The 24,529-nt window shown below is 33.5% G+C and overlaps 1 protein-coding gene across 2 annotated transcripts; it reads left to right on the top strand.

The window, feature by feature from the left end:
* Window positions 1-1,994: 1,994 nt before the first annotated feature.
* On the top strand, window positions 1,995-24,228 carry LOC106073818 (uncharacterized). 2 transcript variants are annotated; one of them, XM_056025761.1, is made up of 6 exons: window positions 1,995-2,328; window positions 3,504-3,621; window positions 6,486-6,607; window positions 6,935-7,034; window positions 10,289-10,437; window positions 11,277-12,747. In XM_056025761.1, the coding sequence occupies exons 1-6, from the start codon at window positions 2,169-2,171 to the stop codon at window positions 11,288-11,290; spliced, it is 663 nt and encodes a 220-aa protein (XP_055881736.1). In that variant the 5' UTR covers window positions 1,995-2,168; the 3' UTR covers window positions 11,291-12,747. The 2 variants fall into 2 exon arrangements, with proteins under 2 accessions (XP_055881736.1, XP_055881734.1); XM_056025759.1 differs by lacking the exon at window positions 11,277-12,747 and adding an exon at window positions 21,546-24,228 and having other exon boundaries at window positions 2,001-2,328.
* Window positions 24,229-24,529: the final 301 nt, after the last annotated feature.

The raw sequence follows: 24,529 nt of genomic DNA, 5'->3' as shown, positions 1-24,529 counted from the left end.
GGTGTCGGGTGTCGAACCTCGAGCCCACTTCATAGATAGTAAAGCCAAGCTAAGTTCAAGCGCACTTAGCCTCTCGACAACGCTTCCCACCAGGAAGGAATATATTAGGAATATGCATCAACTGTTCTCTCTCTCTCTCTCTCTACTGAGACATACATATAGACCTACTAATGTTTACTGACACATACATATAGACCTACTAATGTTTACTGACACATACATATAGACTTACTAATGTTTACTGACACATACATATAGACTTACTAATGTTTACTAAGACATACATATAGACCTACTAATGTTTACTGACACATACATATAGACCTACTAATGTTTACTGACACATACATATAGACTTACTAATGTTTACTAACACATACATATAGACCTACTAATGTTTACTGACACATACATATAGACCTACGTCTTTTTTTAAATAATTAGGATTACTTGATATCTACACTTATTCAATTCACTGGCATAGATGGGAATGTACTAAGTTGATTGTATTTAAGTCATGTAAAAAATGTACAATTTGTGTCGGGGGTTCCATCGTGTTCAATGTTTATATGTTATTTTATATAGCCGAGATCTTGTCTGTGTAACTTGTAGTCGTAGCAAGAAAAACATTTTAAAATACTTTTACGGGTTCAATACCCGGCTTGAGCTAAAAAAAATTTTTTTTTTATAAATTTTTTAAAATTTAAAGTTATGTAATGGAAGAACTGTCTTCTTAAATTTCTAGGAAAATCGTTAGAGCCGTTTTTTGAGATCCGTGTCCCGGTTCCACCTTCCATAAACTTCTGACTTAAATAGAGGTATAGGAAAAAAGCATCGATTTTGAAAGGACCATTTCACTCTTGAAATGACTATCGCGTTCAGGAATTTCTGAATGTAAGGCATTATTGATTCAAGAGTTTACTATTTCTATTTTTTTTTTAAAGTTCGCCTTTCAGACCTTGAGATCTATGGGGCAGATGATGTAAAGGTCCTCTGTTTCTGTGGCCCACTGTTAACGTCAGGCACCCATTAGATCTGAGTGGACTCAGAGGCGCCCAAGGATCCCGAAATTAAAAATCCCAGTCTTTGAACCCGTGACCCCCCGGTTCAGAAGCCAAGCGCTTTACCACTCAGCCACAGCGTCTCCTTAATAAATTAATGTTCAGGAAATTTGTGCGTATCGTCTCCTAAGTCTAAATCTTAAGGAATATCATTGGACTATTATAAAGTCTAGCAGATCTATACATTTACTTAACACGGATTCTTTTTCGGGAGTTGTGGGGAGGGGGGGGGGGCGGGTTAAGGAATGTTCCAATGCTTTTTAATCTAGCATTCATTAGTTATTAAGATAAAAAACTACAACAATGGCTCTATAAGTTGTATAAAGGAGGTATTGTCTTTTAAAAAAAAAAATGTGTTTTTCTTGTCTATTTTGTTTGTTATTTTACTTGTTTTTTTGTATATAGGCTAATACAGACACCATGATTTTTTAATGTTGCAATTAAAATATACTCTAAAGGCACACTTCTTAACTTTTGGAAAGTGGTTTTGGAAATGAGTAATTTAGGCGGGAAAATCTAATTCTGTGCTCCGCTTCAGAAGTGACATTTTTTATACTAACTTTCGTCTAGTAAACAAAACATTTGGACTTGTTTACCTTGGTCAGGGTGGAGGTCAAGCTGCCCATCCGTTCGAGCGTCTTAAGGTTAAGAGAGCACCCTTGTCTTTTGAATAAGTTAAGTAAGACTAATCATACAACGGAAAAGCATTGGTCAAGTGTCCTTTACAAAAAAAAACATTTTTTTAATAATTAAGAACTGAAAATTAAATAACTTTTTTTTTAATTTCTGGGTCTAATGTTTCAGCTAGGTTTTTTTTCTAAAATAACTAAAATCTGGGCGTTTGCTTCTTAAGTTAACAAATGACAACAGAACGGACCTGACTAAGCGAGGGATGAGTTGGGTCAAATTTCAAGGATCTATGTGTACTTTAGAGTTATGAACCAAGCCTGGACACACAACTTTAAGTTTTCAACTGTCACTCACCATTGACCTACTTATGAGCGAGACACTCTTTTGAGTGCTAGCTAAAAATAGTTGGTGTTTTTTCCTTCTGATTAGCTGCCACTTAGATGTCACTACTGTCGCCATTGTTTCTACAGTGGCTTGATGTCAACTCCTATATGTTTACAAATCAACCAAGGCAAAGATCAAAACAACTTCTTAGAAAAAAGCTGCTATATTTGTTATTTTGTTATCGGCTCCTATGTCTTTCAATGTAAAATGGCGAATATTTTCTGGGTGTTTACCGTGTTTGTTCTTGTTGGAGGTGAGTTGTTAGGGAATCTATAATAATAGCTGTTTTTTTCTTATGGTGCGATTCTGATAAGTTGTCGAAGAATTGGCATTCTTAATAATCTATGTCAGTGTTTTCCAAACTTTTTCCTTAATGTAACACTTCGCACATTCTGAGTATTTAGCGCAACACTTTGTTGTTTTTTTTTTAGAGACATTAATTCATGTGGTGGCACAGTGGTGGCGTACTGGTTTATTATTCCAGTTGCTCGTGGAACACCTATTCAGGACTAACAGAACATATAAGCCCGTAGTATACAGTTTGGGAAACACTGATATATATATATATATATATGAATGGATAGAACTATGTACATAAGATGTTAATGTGCTGTGCTGTCATGTTATACACATTATTTTTCAATAGAAGAAATGTTACGAATGATTCCACCCCGTAGTCTAATTGAAGATTTCTGTAATTTTTTTCAATAAAGAAATAAACTTTACCAAAAAATAGTTTAAGATTTGAAACTACAAACCATTAAGGATTATTGGTTTTTATCCATGCCAACAATGTAATATAATGTTAATAAACTAACACGAAACAAAAAAAAAAAACATTTAGAAAATTAATTTTTAAAAAAGACAAAACTTTCTTAATTAAATTTCAAATGTAATAAAACAATTACAAATAATTTGATTCATTTCGAGTATCGAACCCGTCAGAATGCCAGCTGATTACATTGAAGTTGATTGTCCGCATTTTCTGAATCGGCTAGCGGGAAGAAATATTTAGTGGTATGTTTATTATATGGACATCTAATAAATAAGTGTTGCTTATATTTTTATCTAATAGGCATATAGATTACATCTAGATTTAAGGAGATTTAGACTAGTTAAGAATAGTAAATTAGAACTTTAGGTCCAGTGTTAGATCTAGATGTCCATATAACAAATATACAAATAAATAATATAAAAATTTTACTCTCTCGCTGGCCGAATAAAAAATGCGTAAGCAATAGCAGCTAATGGTGTTACATGTTCGATACCCGAATTGATTTCAACATTTTTTTACTTATGTTTTTTTACTTATTCTATTATATTTGAAGTACAATAATTGAGGTACTGTCTTTAAACATATTTTTCAAATATTTTGTTTTTGTTTACAAAAGTAGTTTAAATGTTTCTCTTGTTAAATTGTGTTTTTAGCCCAGCTAGAAAAGAAATGTTTACAAAATGATATTAGAGGCTGCAACAACTTTTCTTTGTTACAAGGAGCAGAATTTCACGCATTTTTCGACAAGGCAACGTATTCTGAAAAATGCAGGTAATAATAATAATTTTATTTATAAAGCGCAGTCAACAAACAAAATGTAGGCTCAAGGCGCTGTAATAACATTACAAACACAAATACAACAGTGTAAAATTAAAAACTAATCTAAAAAAATTGTAAACAAATAGGTCTTAATGTTCTTCTTAAAAGTGGTATAGCATGTTGTCTGTCTGAGATCCAAACCTTTGGTCCGTGAACTGAAGCCCGCAGACCGTAGCTTTTGAGGGAGGAACGTAGCACCACTAAAAGCGTTGAGTCCATTGAGCGCAGGGCTGAGGGACATATGGAGTAATCAGTTCGCTAAGGTATAAGGGCATTTCATTGTTATATATACACTGATGACAAAGTGTGGCCACCTTGTAATCGATTCTCGCATTCACGGGAAGCCAATGGAGCGTGTGCAAGAGCGTAGTAGAAGAATCTTGTCTTGTTTTTCTAAGTACTATTCGTGCGGCGTTGTTCTGTATACGTTGCAGCTTGGCTATTTTGTCATCAGGTACACCTGCTAGCACAGCGTTACAGTAGTCAAAGCCGGGAGAGTATGAATGCCACAGTATTTTCTACAACATTCTAAAGAAAACAGTGAATTCACAAAATTATTTTCTGCAATATTCCCAAAGTATATTCTAGAGCAGTGATTCCCAAAGTGGTCCATATAGACCCCCAGGGGTCTACGAGGACTTCCAAGGGGTCTACGGAGGTGAAAAAATTAATTGGGGGTCTATGACCTGTAAATGGGGGTCTACGATAGTGGATCTCATTTAAGCATGTCTAAACTTTAAATTTCATTTTCTGTTAATGATTTGTACCTTAGTTAATCCTTTGAATTTTAGCCTTGTTAGTCTAATGATTTTATTTTTACAATTTTAACATCTTATTTTAATTAGCTTATTTTTTTCTGTATGAAAGTACCTAATCTTGTACATGACCGAGTCTGAAAAGAATTGTAGAAAGTCCTTTATCAAACTCTAGAAAACTGCACACTGTAGGCAAAAAATAGACTTTGCCATCCATTGAAGAGGTTTTGCAACCTGTTTTACACAATCCTATATCCAGTGCTTTTTTTGTAAAAAAAAAAAAAAAGTAGGTGCCGGTACTCAGTAGTTGATTGCCTAACTTTTAACTACTGCAAATTAATAATATACGTTAAAATACGACAAAAATAATATTTTTTTCAAAAAGGTGCCGGTATGCCATAGCGGTGTGTACCATCACAAAAAAAAAGCCCTGCCTATATCTGATATCATAATAAAAATTCCTGGTTGCTACAATATAGTGATAATATAGTGTGTTATTACTATCTTATTTTTCGTTTTGTTATGAATCAAGAAATCATAAAGATCTACTTTTTGATCAATGGCTCCATCACACTGAAGTATGATAGTTGTCAAAAGGCTTATGTGTGACTTAAACAGTATGACAATATTTGAGTTCTTGGGTGCTAAAGATCCAATTTTAAAACCAAAAAAAAAAATAAGCGGGAATCGGACATAGTCTATTTAACAGACTTTGTTTCATAATTTAATGTAGTTTATTTGCTGTATCAAGGTGATGTCCTAAATTTTGTCAAAACGAAGTCATTATCTCAGTGTTTCTTAGGAGGATTAAAGGAATGTAGCATGCATTGGACAGCATGAATTTTTTTTTGATTTTCCAAATTTAACTTTGTCAAACATTATCTAGTCGAGAAGGTCTAACGTTAAACCTAAATTGAAGCTCAATATGAAAATCTTATTATCAAACTTTTTCACCAATAGTTTTTTAGTCAATTCATGTCATGCATATTAATTTTTTTTGCTTCATTTTAATTTGAATATCATCAATGTACATACATATCTGCAAGAAAACACATTTGATATTAATGAATTTAAAAAAAAATTCAGGGGTCTACCGAAAACTGGAAAACATGGCATGGGGTCTATGAGACAAAAAAGTTTGGGAACCACTGTTCTAGAGAATGCAAGTGATTCACAGAGTTGCCCTCTAGAGAGCCATATACATCAATTGAGAAACAAGGAAAAGCCCTTGCCGAAGACAGGGGCAGAAGACGAATAGATAACTTAAATAGACCCTTGTGGCCAACGGTTTTGTCAGCATTAATTGTGACAAGATATGCAGGTCACAGGTGCGTGGTCACGTGAAACACTACTCATTCTTAATCTTCGGAATCGAAGACATTACTATTTTAATTATTGTTATAAAGTATTTAGGCTTTAGACTCGAGCTGTACTAGTTGTTTAAATATGAAATATCTAAAACTATTTCTCACATTTCAGATCTGGATACATTTTACAAATCTTTATGGGATCACTAAAACTAATTTATAAGCCTAATACCTTTATGTATAATAACAAGGACACAAACCAACATTCTAGAGATTGGTCATATAAAAATAAATAAATAAATAAAAACCTACTTTATATTCAAAAACTAAACATGAATATTTCATTTGTGATTATTGACCATCCGTTCCTCTATATTACGGTATAAGGGATATTACTGATACTCTTTTAATAATAAAAATACAATGTAAATGTTAGCTCCCCAGAATCCCTTGGATGGGCTTTAATAATCCATTAAGTTATCCCTTCTAAAAATTTTTTTAACATGTGTTGTCTTGTTTATGTGCGAAATTTCATCGCGATAGAATATGAAAAGTTGTCAAAACAAAAACAAACGATATAATATTTTGACTACGATGAAGTGTGAGAGAGTAATAGGAATTTGTAATTCCAAAGATAAAGAATCAATAGATCATATAAACACTGGAGGCTCCTTCTTCCTTCAATATTATTGTCTGTTTTAATAAATTATGTATATAAGTAACTATGTGAAACTTGTATAATTTCATTGCATAGAGCTCTTCAGTCTGTTTTGAAATGTGTCCAAGATGCTCAAACGTCATGTGAACCTAAACTACGGCTGCCTTTTGATATTCAGAGGACTGTCATTGAGGCCGTATGTCAGACCAGAAGCCAAGGTGAGAACCTCTCAATAAGAGTTCATATAAAGTTCAATCGGGTACTTTCGATGGTGCACCTAATGGGGCGTAAGAAGTGCCCGAAATGGGTATTAAATCTCTACGTAAAATATCTTTTATTTCACTTCGTGCACATTTGTATGTAAGTTTTGTATTGCATGCTGGGGGATATTTACACTATTGTGATGGGGGGGGGGGAGGTTAGCGTAATGCCTTGCTGTCCTGGCTGGGCGCCCCAGCACCTGATACACTACTAGATGTATTGTCACATAAAGTCACTATATTTTATAATTTGAATGTAATACAATGCTATTGTCCTTTATTTAGAATATAAAGAAAGTATGGCCTGCTATTCAAAACCAAGACTCAAATACGACATTGAATCCAAGTGTCTAACAATGCTAAGCAGCAGAGGCTCGAGCTGTGCGTAAGTAATGAAGCGATATCTACAGATTCACGTGACAGTGGAGTAGAAAAGACAGACCAATGATTGGCTGCTTCAAATGTAGAAATAGTTTCCTTGCATTCTCTTCTTTGTTTTTTTTTTCTTATTCATTTATTCATGAAGTTGTCTCAACATCACTCTGTTTATTAATTCTTCGAGCTGTCCGAGGTAAATAATTCAAGTTTGCTTATTGTTGATTCTCTCATATATTTTCCAGTAACAACATTGAATAAATGCTAGACATATGTCTACTCAGACGTTCATGGACATAGACGAACATCAGTATGTGTGTTTGAAGAATATAAATATAAAAGGCTAACTTTAAAGAAAGTTATTCAAGATGAAATGGTGTTATCAGTGTTACTACTTTGCATTGACACCAGTACTAGGAATTAAACGCAATATTTAGGTGTGGTAACGAGTTCCTCCCACACTGAGATGATGCGGAGTTATGTGAATGTTGATTGACTGTACACTCAGAATTCGTCCATTCTGGAATCCCTTTCGTCGAGTTGGGCTCGTTCTCAAACATAGCAGAACTCTAGGACTGAATGTCTACTAGCCTCGTTTTCAAACCTAGCAGAACTATATGGCTCTATGTCTACTAGCCTCGTTCTCAAACATAGCAGAACTCATGGGCTCTATGTCTACTAGCCTCGTTCTCAAACATAGCAGAACTCATGGGCTCTATGTCTACTAGCCTCGTTCTCAAACATAGCAGAACTCATGGGCTCTATGTCTACTAGCCTCGTTCTCAAACATAGCAGAACTCATGGGCTCTATGTCTACTAGCCTCGTTCTCAAACATAGAAGAACTCATGGGCTCTATGTCTACTAGCCTCGTTCTCAAACATAGCAGAACTCATGGGCTCTATGTCTACTAGCCTCGTTCTCAAACATAGCAGAACTCTTGGGCTCTATGTCTACTAGCCTCGTTTTCAAACATAGCAGAACTCTAGGACTCAATGTCTACTAGCCTCGTTCTCAAACATAGCAGAACTCTAGGACTCAATGTCTACTAGCCTCGTTCTCAAACATAGCAGAACTCTAGGACTCAATGTCTACTAGCCTTGTTCTCAAACTTAGCAGAACTTAGACTAGAACTCTATGTCTACTAGCCTCGTTCTCAAACATAGCAGAACTCTAGGACTCAATGTCTACTAGCCTCGTTCTCAAACAAAGCAGAACTCTAGGACTACAGGTCTTCTCGCCTCGTTTTCAAACATAGCAGAACTAATGGGCTCTATGTCTACAAGCTTTTCTCTAATTCTCTACTATAATTCAAGGCTAAGGCACTAATGTTTAGATCTACTTGTTAGACACAGATGTTAGAAGATCATTGTTTCTTTCTTTTGATGAAATGTCAAAACGTTATTTCTAGTCTGGAGATCATCAAGCGTCCATTGGTGCTATCTCAGCTTGGGTTGAGCTGAAAAAACAATTTACGACATCTGAATACGATTAAGAAGCTTATGGAACGCTAATCATGCGCTAATTAAGAGTTTTCGGATATTGCATTTTATGAAATTAACTTATTTGTTGATTTAGTTATAGCTACAGAAAGTTTTTCTTTTTCATTAGGTATTTTTCGGCCTAAATTTTTCTATTTCATTTGGGGCCACCCAATTCACCTTGCATAGGGCCTCTAACTATATAAGGCCAGCCCTGCTAACACATCACTGATGATCAGTGTGTCAATTCACTTTTTCATTTGTATCTATGATTTTTAATCTTTTTTTTTCTGCAATTATTAACCTCAATTACAGATTGAGCTAGTACCATTATAAGATTATTATTATTATTATTTCATGAACACCGATAAGCCTTTCTAGTGCAATGATTAGTGTGAACACTAATTAGCCTTTCTAGTACAATGATTAGTGTGAACATCAATTAACCTTTCTAGTACAATGATTAATGTGATCACCAATTAACCTTTCTAATGCAATGATTAATGTGAACATCAATTAACCTTTCTAATGCAATGATTAATGTGAACACCAATTAGCCTTTCTAGTGCAATGATTAGTGTGAACACCAATTAACCTTTCTAGTGCAATGAGTGATGTGAACATCAATTAACCTTTCTAGTGCAATGATTAATGTGAACATCAATTAACCTTTCTAATGCAATGATTAATGTGAACACCAATTAGCCTTTCTAGTGCAATGATTAGTGTGAACACCAATTAGCCTTTCTAGTGCAATGATTAATGTGAACACCAATTATCCTATCTAGTGCAATGATTAGTGTAAACATCAATTAACCTTTCTAGTGCAATGATTAATGTGAACACCAATTAACCTTTCTAGTGCAATGAGTGATGTGAACATCAATTAACCTTTCTAGTGCAATGATTAATGTGAACATCAATTAACCTTTCTAGTGCAATGATTAATGTGAACATCAATTAACCTTTCTAGTGCAATGAGTGATGTGAACATCAATTAACCTTTCTAGTGCAATGATTAATGTGAACATCAATTAACCTTTCTAGTGCAATGAGTGATGTGAACATCAATTAACCTTTCTAGTGCAATGATTAATGTGAACATCAATTAACCTTTCTAGTGCAATGAGTGATGTGAACATCAATTAACCTTTCTAGTGCAATGATTAGTGTGAACACCAATTAGCCTTTCTAGTGCAATGATTAGTGTGAACACCAATTAGCCTTTCTAGTGCAATGATTAATGTGAACACCAATTATCCTATCTAGTGCAATGATTAGTGTAAACATCAATTAACCTTTCTAGTGCAATGATTAATGTGAACATCAATTAACCTTTCTAATGCAATGAGTGATGTGAACATCAATTAACCTTTCTAGTGCAATGATTAATGTGAACATCAATTAACCTTTCTAGTGCAATGATTAATGTGAACATCAATTAACCTTTCTAGTGCAATGAGTGATGTGAACATCAATTAACCTTTCTAGTGCAATGATTAATGTGAACATCAATTAACCTTTCTAGTGCAATGAGTGATGTGAACATCAATTAACCTTTCTAGTGCAATGAGTAATGTGAACACCAATTAACCTTTCTAGTGCAATGATTAATGTGAACACCAATTAACCTTTCTAGTGCAATGAGTAATGTAAACACCAATTAACCTTTCTAGTGCAATGAGTAATGTGAACACCAATTAACCTTTCTAGTGCAATGAGTAATGTGAACACCAATTAACCTTTCTAGTGCAATAATTGATCTGTTAGTTTCACTTTTACTAGGACATTCAACGAAACACTGAAGTGTGTTAAAGTCGCTGTAACCATGACTGATGGATGTACTGCTAGAGATGCCACGTTAATGGAAGATTTGGCCAGGCTCTATGTAAAGCCTTGGGTGGACTTCCTCAACTGTTCAACATCTAAAACAAGTAATAATTTAGTTAAAATAAGATACAATCAATTTGACCGTAAAGTTTTATGTCTTTTAAAGGAATAATTTAGAAAATGAATTCTAGTGTGTTATTGTTTATTTACGTAGAATTATGCCACACATTTATAACTACCAACACAAAATTGGCACATTTTAACATTTCAATCAATGATTTTTAAGAATTGAATATGTATAGAAAACCACAATTTAACTTATTGCTTCGATTCTCTACATAAACACACAATATTCATATATATTTATATAATGTAATGATAAAAGTCATTTATGTAGGCAGATGACAATTAAGATGATTTGCAGTAAGTATTATACATACAAAATACATAAGAATACTCTAGAAAACTTAGAAGCTAAATTTAGGTTTTAACTCTCAGCAACGTCAGTATGATGCTTTGTTTCCTTGCTGGACTTGTAAGTCCCAGTTATTTATTTACGTCACCGAAAATAAATACTGTGTCAATTATATTTCCAATCCACTTTTTTTTTCCGCGTCATTTCCTTTATTAAACAAGCCGGTGTTCATGTACAATATTGTGTCTGCAGTTAGATCAAGAAGTTTTATTGTAGCCAACCTTATCAAGTTTTGTTGTGCCATTCAAGGTTTGTTTTATCTTAAAACTTTTAAGACACTATAAACTATCTATTTTTAAACGAATTTATTTCATACTGATAATTATTTTTTAAATTGTATATATATAATATTTCTGTCATTGTCATTTAATTTGTTTTAATCCAGTACTTAAACAATCAATAGAAATATAGTAGCCCATCAGGACGTATTTGAGATAATGTTTTATTTCATTATTATTATACAAATAGAATGGGCTCTATGAATCGACCAAGATGGATGAAGCGGAATTGTTTCGTGAAGAAATACTATAGGACAATGATGCAAACACTGATGCGCCAGATGATGACACAACAATAACCTTAACCCGAGATCCTATTATACCTCATGAGAAAGATGCAGACGCTAATAATGTTTCCTCAAATTACAACAATCGACTTCGGAGAAGGATGTCCCATTAAAGAATTCTATTAAGACAATTAACTGCTTAAGAAGGGATATATGTTATATGAAAATTATGCTTGTAAAAGTGTTACAATGTTAATAAGAACTAGTCGACCCACGGCGTAACATACGCCTTTATTTTGCAGGGCCGGCCTTAGGCCATTGCAACCTAAGCGACCGCAGTGGGCCTCGCACTTTTAAAGGACCCGCGATAATTCTAGGTGTAAATTTTTAAAGTAAATCATTTTATAACTTATAACAGAATTCCAGCAGCCTTGTGATTTACCAGGAGCTCCTTGAAATCTCCTGAAATTGCAAAATATAAGACAAAGTCATGGAAATCTCTGGAAATTATTAAAATCTTTTGAAAACTCAAAAAAACAAACAAACAACATTCCCTGAAATATATAGACAAAAAATTGCCATTTTGGGGTGTCATTTTAATTGAAAAATGCCAATCCTACGCGCGTTGAAAAAAAATGGCATTATGCAATATCCGTAACTGTGGAATCTAGTGAAAGAAGCTTCTCGCGCCTCATACTAATGAAGAATTACTTGAGGTCCACAATTCTCGAAGATAGATTGAAACATTTTGTTAATTCTTGCTTTTGAGCGTGATCTATGTAGGAAATAGGATTTTTATGATATACCGTATGACTTCGCTACACGCAAGGCTCGTAAAGTAATTCTGTACGTAGTAAAGAATGAATAAAATGCAAAGACAAATTTATTTTCTAATACAAATTCTTAATTTTCACTTATTATCTGTATGCCTACCCAAACTTGGTCCCGCGAAATCCGTTTCGCATAGGGTCCCACAACGGTTGATCCGGCCTGCTATTTAGTGACGGGTGAATACAGAGTAGATTACTTGTTCTCCCCCCCCCCCCGCCACTAAAACTACGTGGGCTAAAAAAAAAAAGGAGTAACGCATCTTCCTTTGGACTTGTCAATAGCTTGAAATGTCAACATTCTAGCTTGCAATATACTGAAATAACAATCGTATCCATATAATTAAAATACTCCATATTAAATTCAGCTTACTCCTTTGAAATACTTTTAAACTAGTGCGACATGCACATATATCTAGATACAGGTCAAGAGTATGTGGCTTCCCCAGAATTGCCGAATCGCATTTAAGCTAACCTGTGTGAATCACTTTGTCAAATAATGACTTGTAAGAAACAACTGAACCTATTGATTGATTTTATGTAAAATTTTGCTTTCACTGTTTTTTTTTTGTTTTTTTTACAAAACTTATATCAACTCACTCTGTCTGCCTGGTCTGGTACAAGTTTGTACACGTTTTTTTCTCCCACGCCATATATCTGATGAAGCTAAAATTTTTTTTCACAATTATTTATTTTACCTAAGAATAAATACAAAACTTAGTTAATTAACTATTAGTAATTAATTATTTTGCTTGGTATCTACAACATCGGAAAGAAATCGTACTTGACTGAGGTGGTGTTATTAGCTGAATTAGGCCCTTTTATAGATAACTATACAATCTACTAATTTCATACCCACTTCGCTAGCAAGGTGGTTAGAATGTTGGCTTAAGGAGTAATAATTGGAATTCAGGTCGTTCCCCTTTTTTGTAAATAAATGCTTTTAAAAAACGATTACGGTAAAATTCACTCAGATAACCCTTCGGCCATGTGCAGCCAAGCATGCGTCGGGGCCAAAGGCATTGGAAACAGCAATGTTTTACATAGGCATTGACTCGGGTCTCTCTCAAACAGAACTGTGTTCACACAGGTTTTTTTTTTTTTTACTGTTTGGCGTCCAAACAGGTTTTTTTTCAAACTTAGAGCTCTTGGACATCAACAAGGATCATCGTGTATGGCATGAAAGCATGAAAATAGCGCTAAACAAAAACAAATGGTAAAAATATTTTTAATCCCACAGATTTATCGTTATTGGCTTAGATCTATTACAAACTTATTTACATGACTGAAGTGTATCCGCTGCGAAAAGAAAATCCTAATCAACCACCGGTGGACAATGGTTATGCTTGCCCTGGATGTGGCAAAGTATGTAGGTCACAGCTGGGACTGCGTAGCCACGGGAAATACTGCATTCCTCATTATTCTTTGGACTTGTAGACAAGCCTTAATAATAATAATAATAATAATAATAATAATAACAATAATAATAATAATAATCTTTATTGTCCGTATGGAAATTTGTCTTACAATTTTTGAATTACACCAAACAAAAAACATTATAACTATAAGAAACCAAAGTGTACATTCACACCAGTCTCACTCATAATTAACATGTGACAAATTACATTATTATTACATGACTTTTCCGAACCAATTGAAGCGTGGTCGAGAGGCCAAGTGCGCTTGAACTTGGCTTGGCTTGGCTCGAGGTTCGACACCCGACTCGGGCAGAGTTGTGTTTACTGAGCGCCTTAAGGCAGCACGGAAAACCAAGATACCTAGATACCCCCCCCCCCTACCGGTCCACAAATGAGATTGGACCAAAAGCGCTCTGAGCATGCTATAAGCATGCAAGTAGCGCTATATAAAAGCTATAATAATAATAACTACGCTTAATAGAAAGCTTTGTTTATTATTTAAAAAGTCTTTATATATTTTTTCTTTGTTGAACAATTCAGTCTGAACCATTTCATGTTTTCTCTTTACCATTACCAAAATGTTTTTACCATTTAACAAATGCCCAATATTTTTTTTGTTGGAATCACTGTAAGAGTTAATCATGCAATAAACATCTTTTATAATATAATGAGTTGAAAAATGTTTTTTTTTTTAAATGTACTTTTAAATACAAATAAAAATCATGGGACTTTTTATTCCCAGGTCATGATAATAACTGAAGGAACTTCTAAGTCCTATCTTATCAATTTTTTTTTTCACTATCGGTATAGTATACTGATACCCTACAGACACTAGAAATGAGTTTTTCGTGTAAACAAAAAAGATGAAATCAAACCTCGGTAAATAACGCGATAAAGGATCTCCTTTGGAACCTCCATCTGGCATGAATGTTGTGTGTCCAAATCAACGCAATTTTCTCTGTGTAAATAGAGTCAGTATAGACACTATGTATGAGCCATTGTTTAAACTTCCTTATTGGAGGCACGATCTCTCCGGGAGATTATGATCAGCGTATGTGAAAATTGTGTGCAGTCTGAGCTATTTATACATTTATGTTGTCCAGCTGTCACTACGATAAAGCATAGTTCTTCCCACTCAGGCATTATAGACTAGCACTTTGGTTGTCGTGAAAAGTATGCATACAGTATACACTAGATCCTTTCAGTGGCGTAGCATCGATGGTGCGAAGGGGTTCAATGAACCAAGGCCCACGACCATTAGGGGCCAACAGCCTGTGGCGTAACAACCATGGCTCGAAGGGGTTCATTGTGCTTGAGCCCATGACTCAAGACCAGTTCGGGCCCACATGAGCACTTGGGATAACACCAAAGTGAAAACAAAAAGTGTACTTTTGTGAAAACAGAATTAACAAGATTACAAAGAGAGTTTGTGTTACGGATCCCTGTCGGATCTGGATGTTCGCAAATAATATTCAAGAGGTGATTTTCAAAGATTCATTTGCTGTAAACTTAAATTTAAATTAAATAAAAAATTTTAGATTAGTTTTAGTATATTAAAACATTGCAATATTGATCAAAACGTTTGGAAATGAAAATCTACACTTTTTTTTTTACACTTTAAGTTTAGAAATTGAAATTCTACATCTTAATCTAGTCTATTTTAGTCTAAACTAGATCTAGAAATTTTAGATCTAGACTCTAAAATAATTTTAATTAGAATATAAATCCAGATCTAGATATACTGTAATAAAAATCTAGATCTAGTTTAAAAAATCTAGATTAGATCTAAATCAAGATATTCCTTTTTTAAACGCGAGTTACATAACGAGGCTTAATAAACATTACTATACCGAGTTCTTTTTTCATTTCATTTGAAGAATTAATTCCATATAACGTCAGAGGGGAAAAAAAACACTACGTCACACGGCCTAGTTAGACTAAAAATCGCATTCATCATTAAGAGCCATTTATCGAGTGTTCATAGACTTTGGTGCACCGAGTGCGTTCTTTTAGCATTTCTTTTAAAGAATTCATTCCATATGACGTCAAAGGGAAAAAAAACACTACGTCACACGACCTAGCTAGAATAAAAATCGCCTTCATCATTACGAGCCATTTATCGAGTGATCATAGACATTGGTGCACCGAGTGCGTTCTTTAAGCATTTCTTTTAATTAAAGAATTCATTCCATATCACGTCAAAGGAAAAAAAACACTACGTCACACGACCTAGCTAGAATAAAAATCGCCTTCATCATTACGAGCCATTTATCGAGTGATCATAGACATTGGTGCACCGAGTGCGTTCTTTAAGCATTTCTTTTAATTAAAGAATTCATTCCATATGACGTCAAAGGAAAAAAAACCACTACGTCACACGGCCTAGCTAGACTAAAAATCACCTTCATCATTACGAGCCATTTATCGAGTGTTCATAGACATTGGTGCACCGAGTGCTTTCTTTTAACATTACATTTGAAGAGTTCATTCATATGACGTCAAAGAAAAAAAAAATTCCATTACCTCACAATAGGCTAGTACCGGTACCCTAAAAATGTCTTTATTTACACGAGATATTTGACGAGGGTTCATATACATTGGTGCACTGAGTTCTAATAGAATTTATTTAAAGAGGATCAAAGCCGCATTGTTTTTGCGTTTTGTCTGTCAGTCGGTCTGTCCGTCATCTTGATATAAAAAAAACAACTAAAAGTTATTAAAATTGATTAACCTTTATTTTACGTTTCAAAACATCGCAATAATTTTTAGGTATGAATACAAATGAAAAGTTTATATAATAGATTGTTCCGGATGTTTGTATAAATAGTAAAAGAAAAAGAGAATTTCAGATAAATGTAATACCGTTAATTAAATTTTTTGATGGTCTCGTATAAAAATTAGATGTACTACAGCCATGTGGAGAGATTTTCATACCTTACTTTGGTGTTTGGATTCTGTTTTCCTTAAAAATCGGAACATAATATTAACGATAATTAGATTTTTTAATGTCTTAGGTAGAAAGTTAAATGTACTGTAAGAGAGTAGTGAGTTAAAATATTTTTCATAAAAATCCGAAAAAAACATTATTTCGTAAATGAGAAGATTATTTGTTTATTAATTAGAAGAGAAAAGTTCAAACAATTATTTGGCGTTAGTAGATTTTTAAATAAATTCGGAAATTTCTGGCGACGATTTGTAAGAAACAAAATCCGGAACATTCTTTATGGATTACAAAACTTCTATGTTATGTTTCAGCAAGAAAATTAAATGTCTAAAAAGTAATTTTCAGTAATCAATTCTAGTAAATTACTTTTTTTTAAAGCCCTGAACAACCTATTGTCGATATTTTTAAAATTTGTTTAAAGATGAAAATACGGAACAATTTGATATTGATTACCAAATTATAGTGACGCATTGTCAAATAATATAAGTGTAATATTAGTAAATTATGCGATTTCAAACAATCATTAGGCATAATTCATGTTTTATAAAACAATATCCGGAACATTTTTACACTTAATGAAATATAAGTCAGTATAGAGATTTTGATTTAGCATTAATATGCTATTTACATAAAAAAACGGAACAACATATTATTGATAATGTGTTTTTGCAACGTTTATGAATGGAAATTGAATGTAATATAAATTAGAAGAGCAAACACACATTTGTTGGGGTTGATTAGTTTTGCAAAAAAAAAAAAAAAATCCGGAACAATCAATTTTTAGATACTTAAAACTATTGAGATGATACGGGAGGAACATTAAAGGGTAATTCAGATTTTCAATAGCTTTTAGAGTTCTAGTTTTTTTTAATCTAATCGTGACGGACAGACCGACCAACAGACAAAACGCACAAAAATAATCTTCTTTTATTCGTATGGGGGCACTAAACAAAAAATAAATAAAATCTGATTTTTTAAAAAAGTTTAAGGAATTGGTTTAGCACCTGTACATGTTGCGACGTTACGCTACTGCACGAAAATCGCTGCATAAAAAGTCAATTTAACAAGATTACAAAGAGAGTTTGTGTTACACAAACTCAGAGGCGGCCCCCGTCGAAGTCGGATCCCTGTCGGATCTGCATATTCGCAAATAATATTCAAGAGGTGATTTAATTTTGATGTAAAATGTTTTACACGTTTCGGATGTTCCATCAGAGTTAAAGATAAATACTTCCTAGTCCAAACCTCCCGCAGGACGACGGGGGATGTGAGCGGGCAGGGTTTGAACCCTTGTCCATCCATAAATCTGAACGACAGTCCAGCGCGCAAACCGCACGACCAGGCAGCCATCCGATGGTCAAAACTAATAATGTTTCAAAGATTCATTTGCCGTAAATTTAAATTTAAATTTAATAAAAAAATAGTAGATTAGTTTTAGTATATTAAAACATTACAATATTGATCAAAACGTTTGGAAATGAAAATCTACACTTTTTTTTTACACTTTAAGTTTAGAAATTGAAATTCTACATCTTAATCTAGTCTATTTTAGTCTAAACTAGATCTAGAAATTCTAGATCTAGACTCTAAAATAATTTTAATTAGAATATAAATCCAGATCTAGATATACTGTAATAAAAATCTAGATCTAGTTTAAAAAATCTAGATTAGATCTAAATCAAGATATCATTCCTTTTTTAAACGCGAGTCACATAACGAGGCTTAATAAACATTACATTAATTCCATATAACGTCAGAGGGAAAAAAAAACACTACGTCACACGGCCTAGCTTGACTAAAAATCGCCTTCATCTATAAGAGCCATTTATCGAGTGTTCATTGAATTTGGTGCACCGAGTGCGTTCTTTAAGCATTTCATTTAAAGAATTCATTCCATATGACGTCAAAGGAAAAAAAAAACTACGTCACACGTCCTAGCTAGAATAAAAATCGCCATCATCATTACGAGCCTTTTATCGAGTGTTCATAGACATTGGTGCACCGAGTGCGTTCTTTTAGCATTTCATTTAAAGAATTCATTCCATATGACGTCAAAGGAAAAAAAAACACTACGTCACAAGGCCTAGCTAGACTAAAAATCACCTTTATCAACACGAGCCATTTCTCGAGTGTTCATAGACATTGGTGCACCGAGTGCGTTCTTTTAGCATTTCATTTAAAGAATTCATTCCATGTGACGTCAAAGGAAAAAAAAACACTACGTCACACGGCTTAGTTAGACTAAAATATGTTTTCATTAATACAAGCAATTTTTTCGAGGGTTAATAGACATTGGTGCACCGAGTGCGTTCTTTTAACATTACATTTAAAGAGTCCATTCATATGACGTCAAAGAAAAAAAATTCCATTACCTCACAATAGGCTAGTACCGGTACCATAAAAAAAATGTCTTTATTTACACGAGATATTTAACGAGGGTTCATAGACATTGGTGCACTGAGTTCTAATAGATATTATTTAAAAAGGATCAAAGCCACATTGTTTTTGCGTTTTGTCTGTCAGTCGGTCTGTCCGTTATCTTGATATAAAAAAAAACAACTAAAAGTTATAAAAAATTGATTAACCTTTATTTTACGTTTCAAAACATCGCAATAATTTTTAGGTATGAACACAATTGAAAAGTTTATATAATAGATTGTTCCGGATGTTTGTATAAATAGTAAAAGAAAAAGAGAATTTCAGATAAATGTAATACCGTTAATTAAATTTTTTGGATGGTCTCATATAAAAATTAGATGTACTACAGCCACGTGGAGAGATTTTCATACCTTACTTTGGTGTTTGGATTCTGTTTTCCTTAAAAATCGGAACATAATATTAACGATAATTAGATTTTTTAAGGTTTTAGGTAGAAAGTTAAATGTACTGTAAGAGAGTAGTGAGTTAAAATATTTTTCATAAAAGGCCGTAAAAACATTATTTCGTAAATGAGAAGATTATTTGTTTATTAATTAGAAGAGGGAGTTCAAACAATTATTTGGCGTTAGTAGATTTTTAAATAAATTCGGAAATTTCTGGCGACGATTTGTAAGAAACAAAATCCGGAACTTTCTTTATCGATTACAAAACTTCTATGTTATGTTTTACAAGAAAATTAAATGTCTAAAAAGTAATTTTCAGTAATCAATTCTAGTAAATTACTTTTTTTAAAAGCCTTATGCGATTTCAAACAATCATTAGGCATAATTCATGTTTTATAAAACAATATCCGGAACATTTTTACACTTAATGAAATATAAGTCAGTATAGAGATTATGATTTAGCATTAATATGCTATTTACATAAAAAACGGAACAACATATAATTGATAATGTGTTTTTGCAACGTTTAAGCATGGAAATTGAATGTAATATAAGTTAGAAGAGCAAACAAACATTTGTTGGCGTTGATTAGTTTTGCACAAAAAAATCCGGAACAATCAATTTTAGATACTTAAAACTATTGAGATGTTATGGGAGGAACATTAAAGGGTAAATCAGATTTTCAATAGCTTTTAGAGTTCTAGTTTTTTAAATCTAATCGTGACGGACAGACCGACCAACAGACAAAACGCACAAAAATAATCTTCTTTTATTCGGATGGGGGCACTAAACAAAAAATAAATAAAATCTGATTTTTAAAAAAAGTTTAAGGAATTGGTTTAGCACCTGATCATGTTGCGACGTTACGCTACTGCACGAAAATCGCTGCATAAAAAGTCCATTTAAAAAAATGTGCGTGATATTTACATACAAAGTGCATTATTAGCCTTTATAAACAAACAGAAATGTTTTCTTTTAATTTTAGCAGCTAGTTGACCAGAAAAAACGTCTTTAACTATTATTTGTATTTGTTGTAAACATTTCCTTTACATTTTAAAAATATATTTGACTTAGTGATACTGAAAATACACAAAAATTGTCCATCTTTATTAGCATATTGTAACATTGCCTCCCTTACATTTACGTAATTGTTTTAGAATTGGTGTATTTTTATGAAAAAATCGCTTGCATAATTAATTTTATAAATTAAACGGTTTGCTTTTAGAAAACCAAAAGTAGCCGTTGCACCTAAACTTTTCAAGCCGGATTTAATGATGAAATAATATTTTTCATACCTCTTCTATTTTTCGAGATCTGAGTGTGACAGACGGACAGACGGACAGACGGACATTTTGCACAAACCTAATAGCGGCTTTTTCCCCTTAAGGGGGCCGCTAAAAAAATGTGCGTGATATTTACATACAAAGTGCATTATTAGCCTTTATAAACAAACAGAAATGTTTTCTTTTAATTTTAGCAGCTAATTGACCAGAAAAAACATCTTTAACTATTATTTATATTTGTTGTAAACATTTCCTGTACATTTTAAAAATATATTTGACTTAGTGATACTGAAAATACACAAAAGTTGCCCTTCTTTGTTAGCATATTGTGACATTGCCTCCCTTACATTTACGTAATTGTTTTAGAATTGGTTTATTTTTATGAAAAAATCGCTTGCATAATTAATTTTATAAATTAAACGGTTTGCTTTTAGAAAACCAAAAGTAGCCGTTGCACCTAAACTTTTCAAGCCGCATTTAATGATGAAATAATATTTTTCATATCTCTTCTAGTTTTCGAGATCTGAGTGTGACAGACGGACAGACGGACAGACGGACATTTTGCACAAACCTAATAGCGGCTTTTTCCCCTTACGGGGGCCGCTAAAAAAAGGTCGTTTGATTCAGTTCAGAAATTCTACAAACATTGACTTTTAACCAAAATAGTACGAAACTAGAATACCTTTTGGTAAATATGCCGATACATTCAGATTACTCATTTCTTTTTTGTCACATACTTAATTTGCGGTATTGGGGTGAGGGGCCCCTCCAAGATATTTTTGAACCCGGGCCCATGGGTGCCTTGCCACGCCACTGGATCCATTAGTAAACAGTAAATACTAGATAGATTGTACACACAGAATGAATGTTGCAAAACATTAATAAACTATTTAAGTTTAGGAACTGCCTAATAGCCATTTATGGATTTTTTTTTACAGCGTCAAAAGTCTTACGAACGACATCAAATGTTTTGAGAACATGGACACCAATAAGAAAAACAAACAGTTCTTGGAGATCTACGACGCTCAATACTCAGCAAAGTAACAAAGCTCACAGAAATTCATCGCTGGAAATAAAAGTTGTCACCATCACTGACTCAAGCCCTGCAATAAAAGTTGTCACCACCACTGACTCAAGCCCTGCAATAAAAGTTGTCACCATCACTGACTCAAGCCCTGCAATAAAAGTTGTCACCGTCACGGACTCAAGCCCTGCAATAAAAGTTGTCACCATCACTGACTCAAACCCTGCAACAAGTACCACACACTCTTCTTCTCAGACTCAAAGAGTTGACTCATTCTACCCGCAAGAGACGACCAGCTCTGGACCAAAACATTTAAGTCTTTTGTCCGATGTGAAATATAGTGCAGTGACCAACCAAGGGCGCAATATTGCATCGAATCTTTACTGTAACAAACTCAGCTTATATGTGATATGCTTAATGTTGATTTTGTTTAATTAGTCTAATTTCGTAAAAGAGAAATGAAGATTGTTTTTTTTTTATCTTCTGACTGATCATCAACATTATCAGTCCCTTTACTATAAGGGTGTCGTGACAGTTCGCGTAACCAATTCGCTCCTTCACTCTTCCCGGCAAGCAGCTGTCGAATGTCAAGTTGTCCAGACGACATTTTTTTTTCTCGCTATGCCTTGCAGGATGATTGTTTACAAAATGATGGAATCAGCTCAGCTTTCATCTCTTCACAGCATTGAGAAGTTTCTCCTTTTTGCCAGCCAGAGTGTTGACTTATTACAGTACAAACTCACTTGTTTACTTTTTCTGATATCTGATACTTAGCAGTTTTATGTTTCTCTGACATCCAAAATATTTAATTCTTTTTTTTTCAGAGTCTAGCTTTCACAAACATATAGAGGTGCAGAAAACACCTGAGAAAAAAAATTGAAATTTAGTTTTAATTTAACCTGGAAGCTAAAGAACCCTACCAGATAATATAGTCTCGTTCTGATAAGCTAGCCTTTATTCAGTTTTCGTTTCTTTTAAATGGATGTTCATTTTAAGGATTCAGTAGTTAGGATAGTACACATAGTCTAGTGCACATAGTCTAGTGCACATAGTCTAGTACACATAGTCTAGTACACATAGTCTAGTGCACATAGTCTAGTGCACATAGTCTAGTACACATAGTCTAGTACACATAGTCTAGTACACATAGTCTAGTGCACATAGTCTAGTGCACATTGTCTTCTTTGAAAATTTCACAAAGGTTTTTGATTGTCAAAAGATTTTTTGTTCCATTTTCTGAAACTAGCCGAGACAATGAAATAGTCGCAGATAAAGCAATCAAAAGGTTATTTGAATATATTAACCCCTTTTTACCCATCTTGTGTCAACTGTAAAGCCACCTCATTGACTGTATCCTTCCACCTAAATAAAAAGATGCATGCATTTATAATAGCGACAGACCCTGCAACGACAGACCCTGCAACGACAGACCCTGCAACGACAGACCCTGCAACGACAGACCCTGCAACGACAGACCCTGTAGCAATCATGTCGTTATTTAATAAGAAGGTCTTCAACTGATTTCTTTTCTCTCTACGACAGTTTATCCTTCTATATCCATCTACCTCACTTCCTGCAAACTAAAGTACTTAATTCTTACCAAACGAAATGCTCACAAAAATGTATTAACTTATGCATTAAAAATAAAAATGATTACATCCGGGCTAGAGCGAGCCTAGTTCGTAGACTCCTGTATGTCCTTATACACGCATGTTTGACTTTCTGAAAGAAGATTAGGTCCACGCTAAAAATAAAAAGTAAAATCAGAATGCTCAACTTCACCGCTTAGGCTCAGTCATGTTGTTGCTTGTCTATAGCCTTTGAATGATACTCATGTGTAAAATGTATACAATGAACATATATTTCGAGGGCATTGTTAAGGGCATTTTGTGCGTGTCTGACCAGACACGTGATACATTTCCTGCTATACATATCATGACGTAATACCACCAATGTATAACCACATCTTCGTTCTCTTTAGTGTACTGTCTAACAAGTGATGAGACAATAACGACAAAATAACCCTATGAGATCATATACACTAAATGCCTCTTTGTTTTATATTAGGTTGTTAATTTGATTCTACAATGCTAAAAAAGTGGGCATATAAATATTAGATTGTTGTAAAGATTCATTGTTGATACATATTCTGTACAGCGGATACAACCTAAAAAAAAACAACACTTGCTCATTATTTAATTATCTCCATTTTACGAAAATCCCCATTTCAAATGATGAGCAGTGTAAAAAGTTATATCTCGATTATTCACATGATCACAATATATAGGTCGGTATACTTTTAGGGTACAGGATTGAAGCATTAGTAAAAGTTATCTTTTGGGAACATGCAAAGAGAGATAATTTTAGATGTTGAATAAAATAATCATAATATCTAAGTTATTCTTCATTATTCTTCATATTGTTCGACTAGGCAATAGGGCAGCTATATTTATTTGATACAAAAATATTTTTATACTTTGTATAATGCTTGTATATTTTATAGTTTTAGAATCTATCACCAATTGATAAATAAAATTCTGCTTTATTAAATATTATATAATAAATAATATTTTATTAAATAAATGCAAAATAAACCACTTCAGTTTTTGTTCATTTAAAGATAAAAGAGATATATATATGTAACAACTTGTACAGGGATATATTTAATTAACCACAGGGTAACTCTGATGGTTCCAACAACTTTTGATAGGCTTATGTGTTTTGATTTACAGAAAATGAATATATTATTCTTTTTATATTGTTTTCAATAAAACTTTGTAATTGATGATTTTCTGACGTAGTTTTTCTGCGAATCCAAAACGGTCAGATTTTCACTGGGTTTCTGTGTGACGTCACACAAACCTATTAATTTAATCTATTGACTAACTGTGTAACAGA

This window comes from Biomphalaria glabrata, chromosome 4 (assembly GCF_947242115.1).
Source record: "Biomphalaria glabrata chromosome 4, xgBioGlab47.1, whole genome shotgun sequence".
NCBI classification, from domain to species: domain Eukaryota; kingdom Metazoa; phylum Mollusca; class Gastropoda; family Planorbidae; genus Biomphalaria; species Biomphalaria glabrata.
Note: the sequence above shows the minus strand (reverse complement) of the source record. Positions and strands in the feature narration are given on the sequence as shown.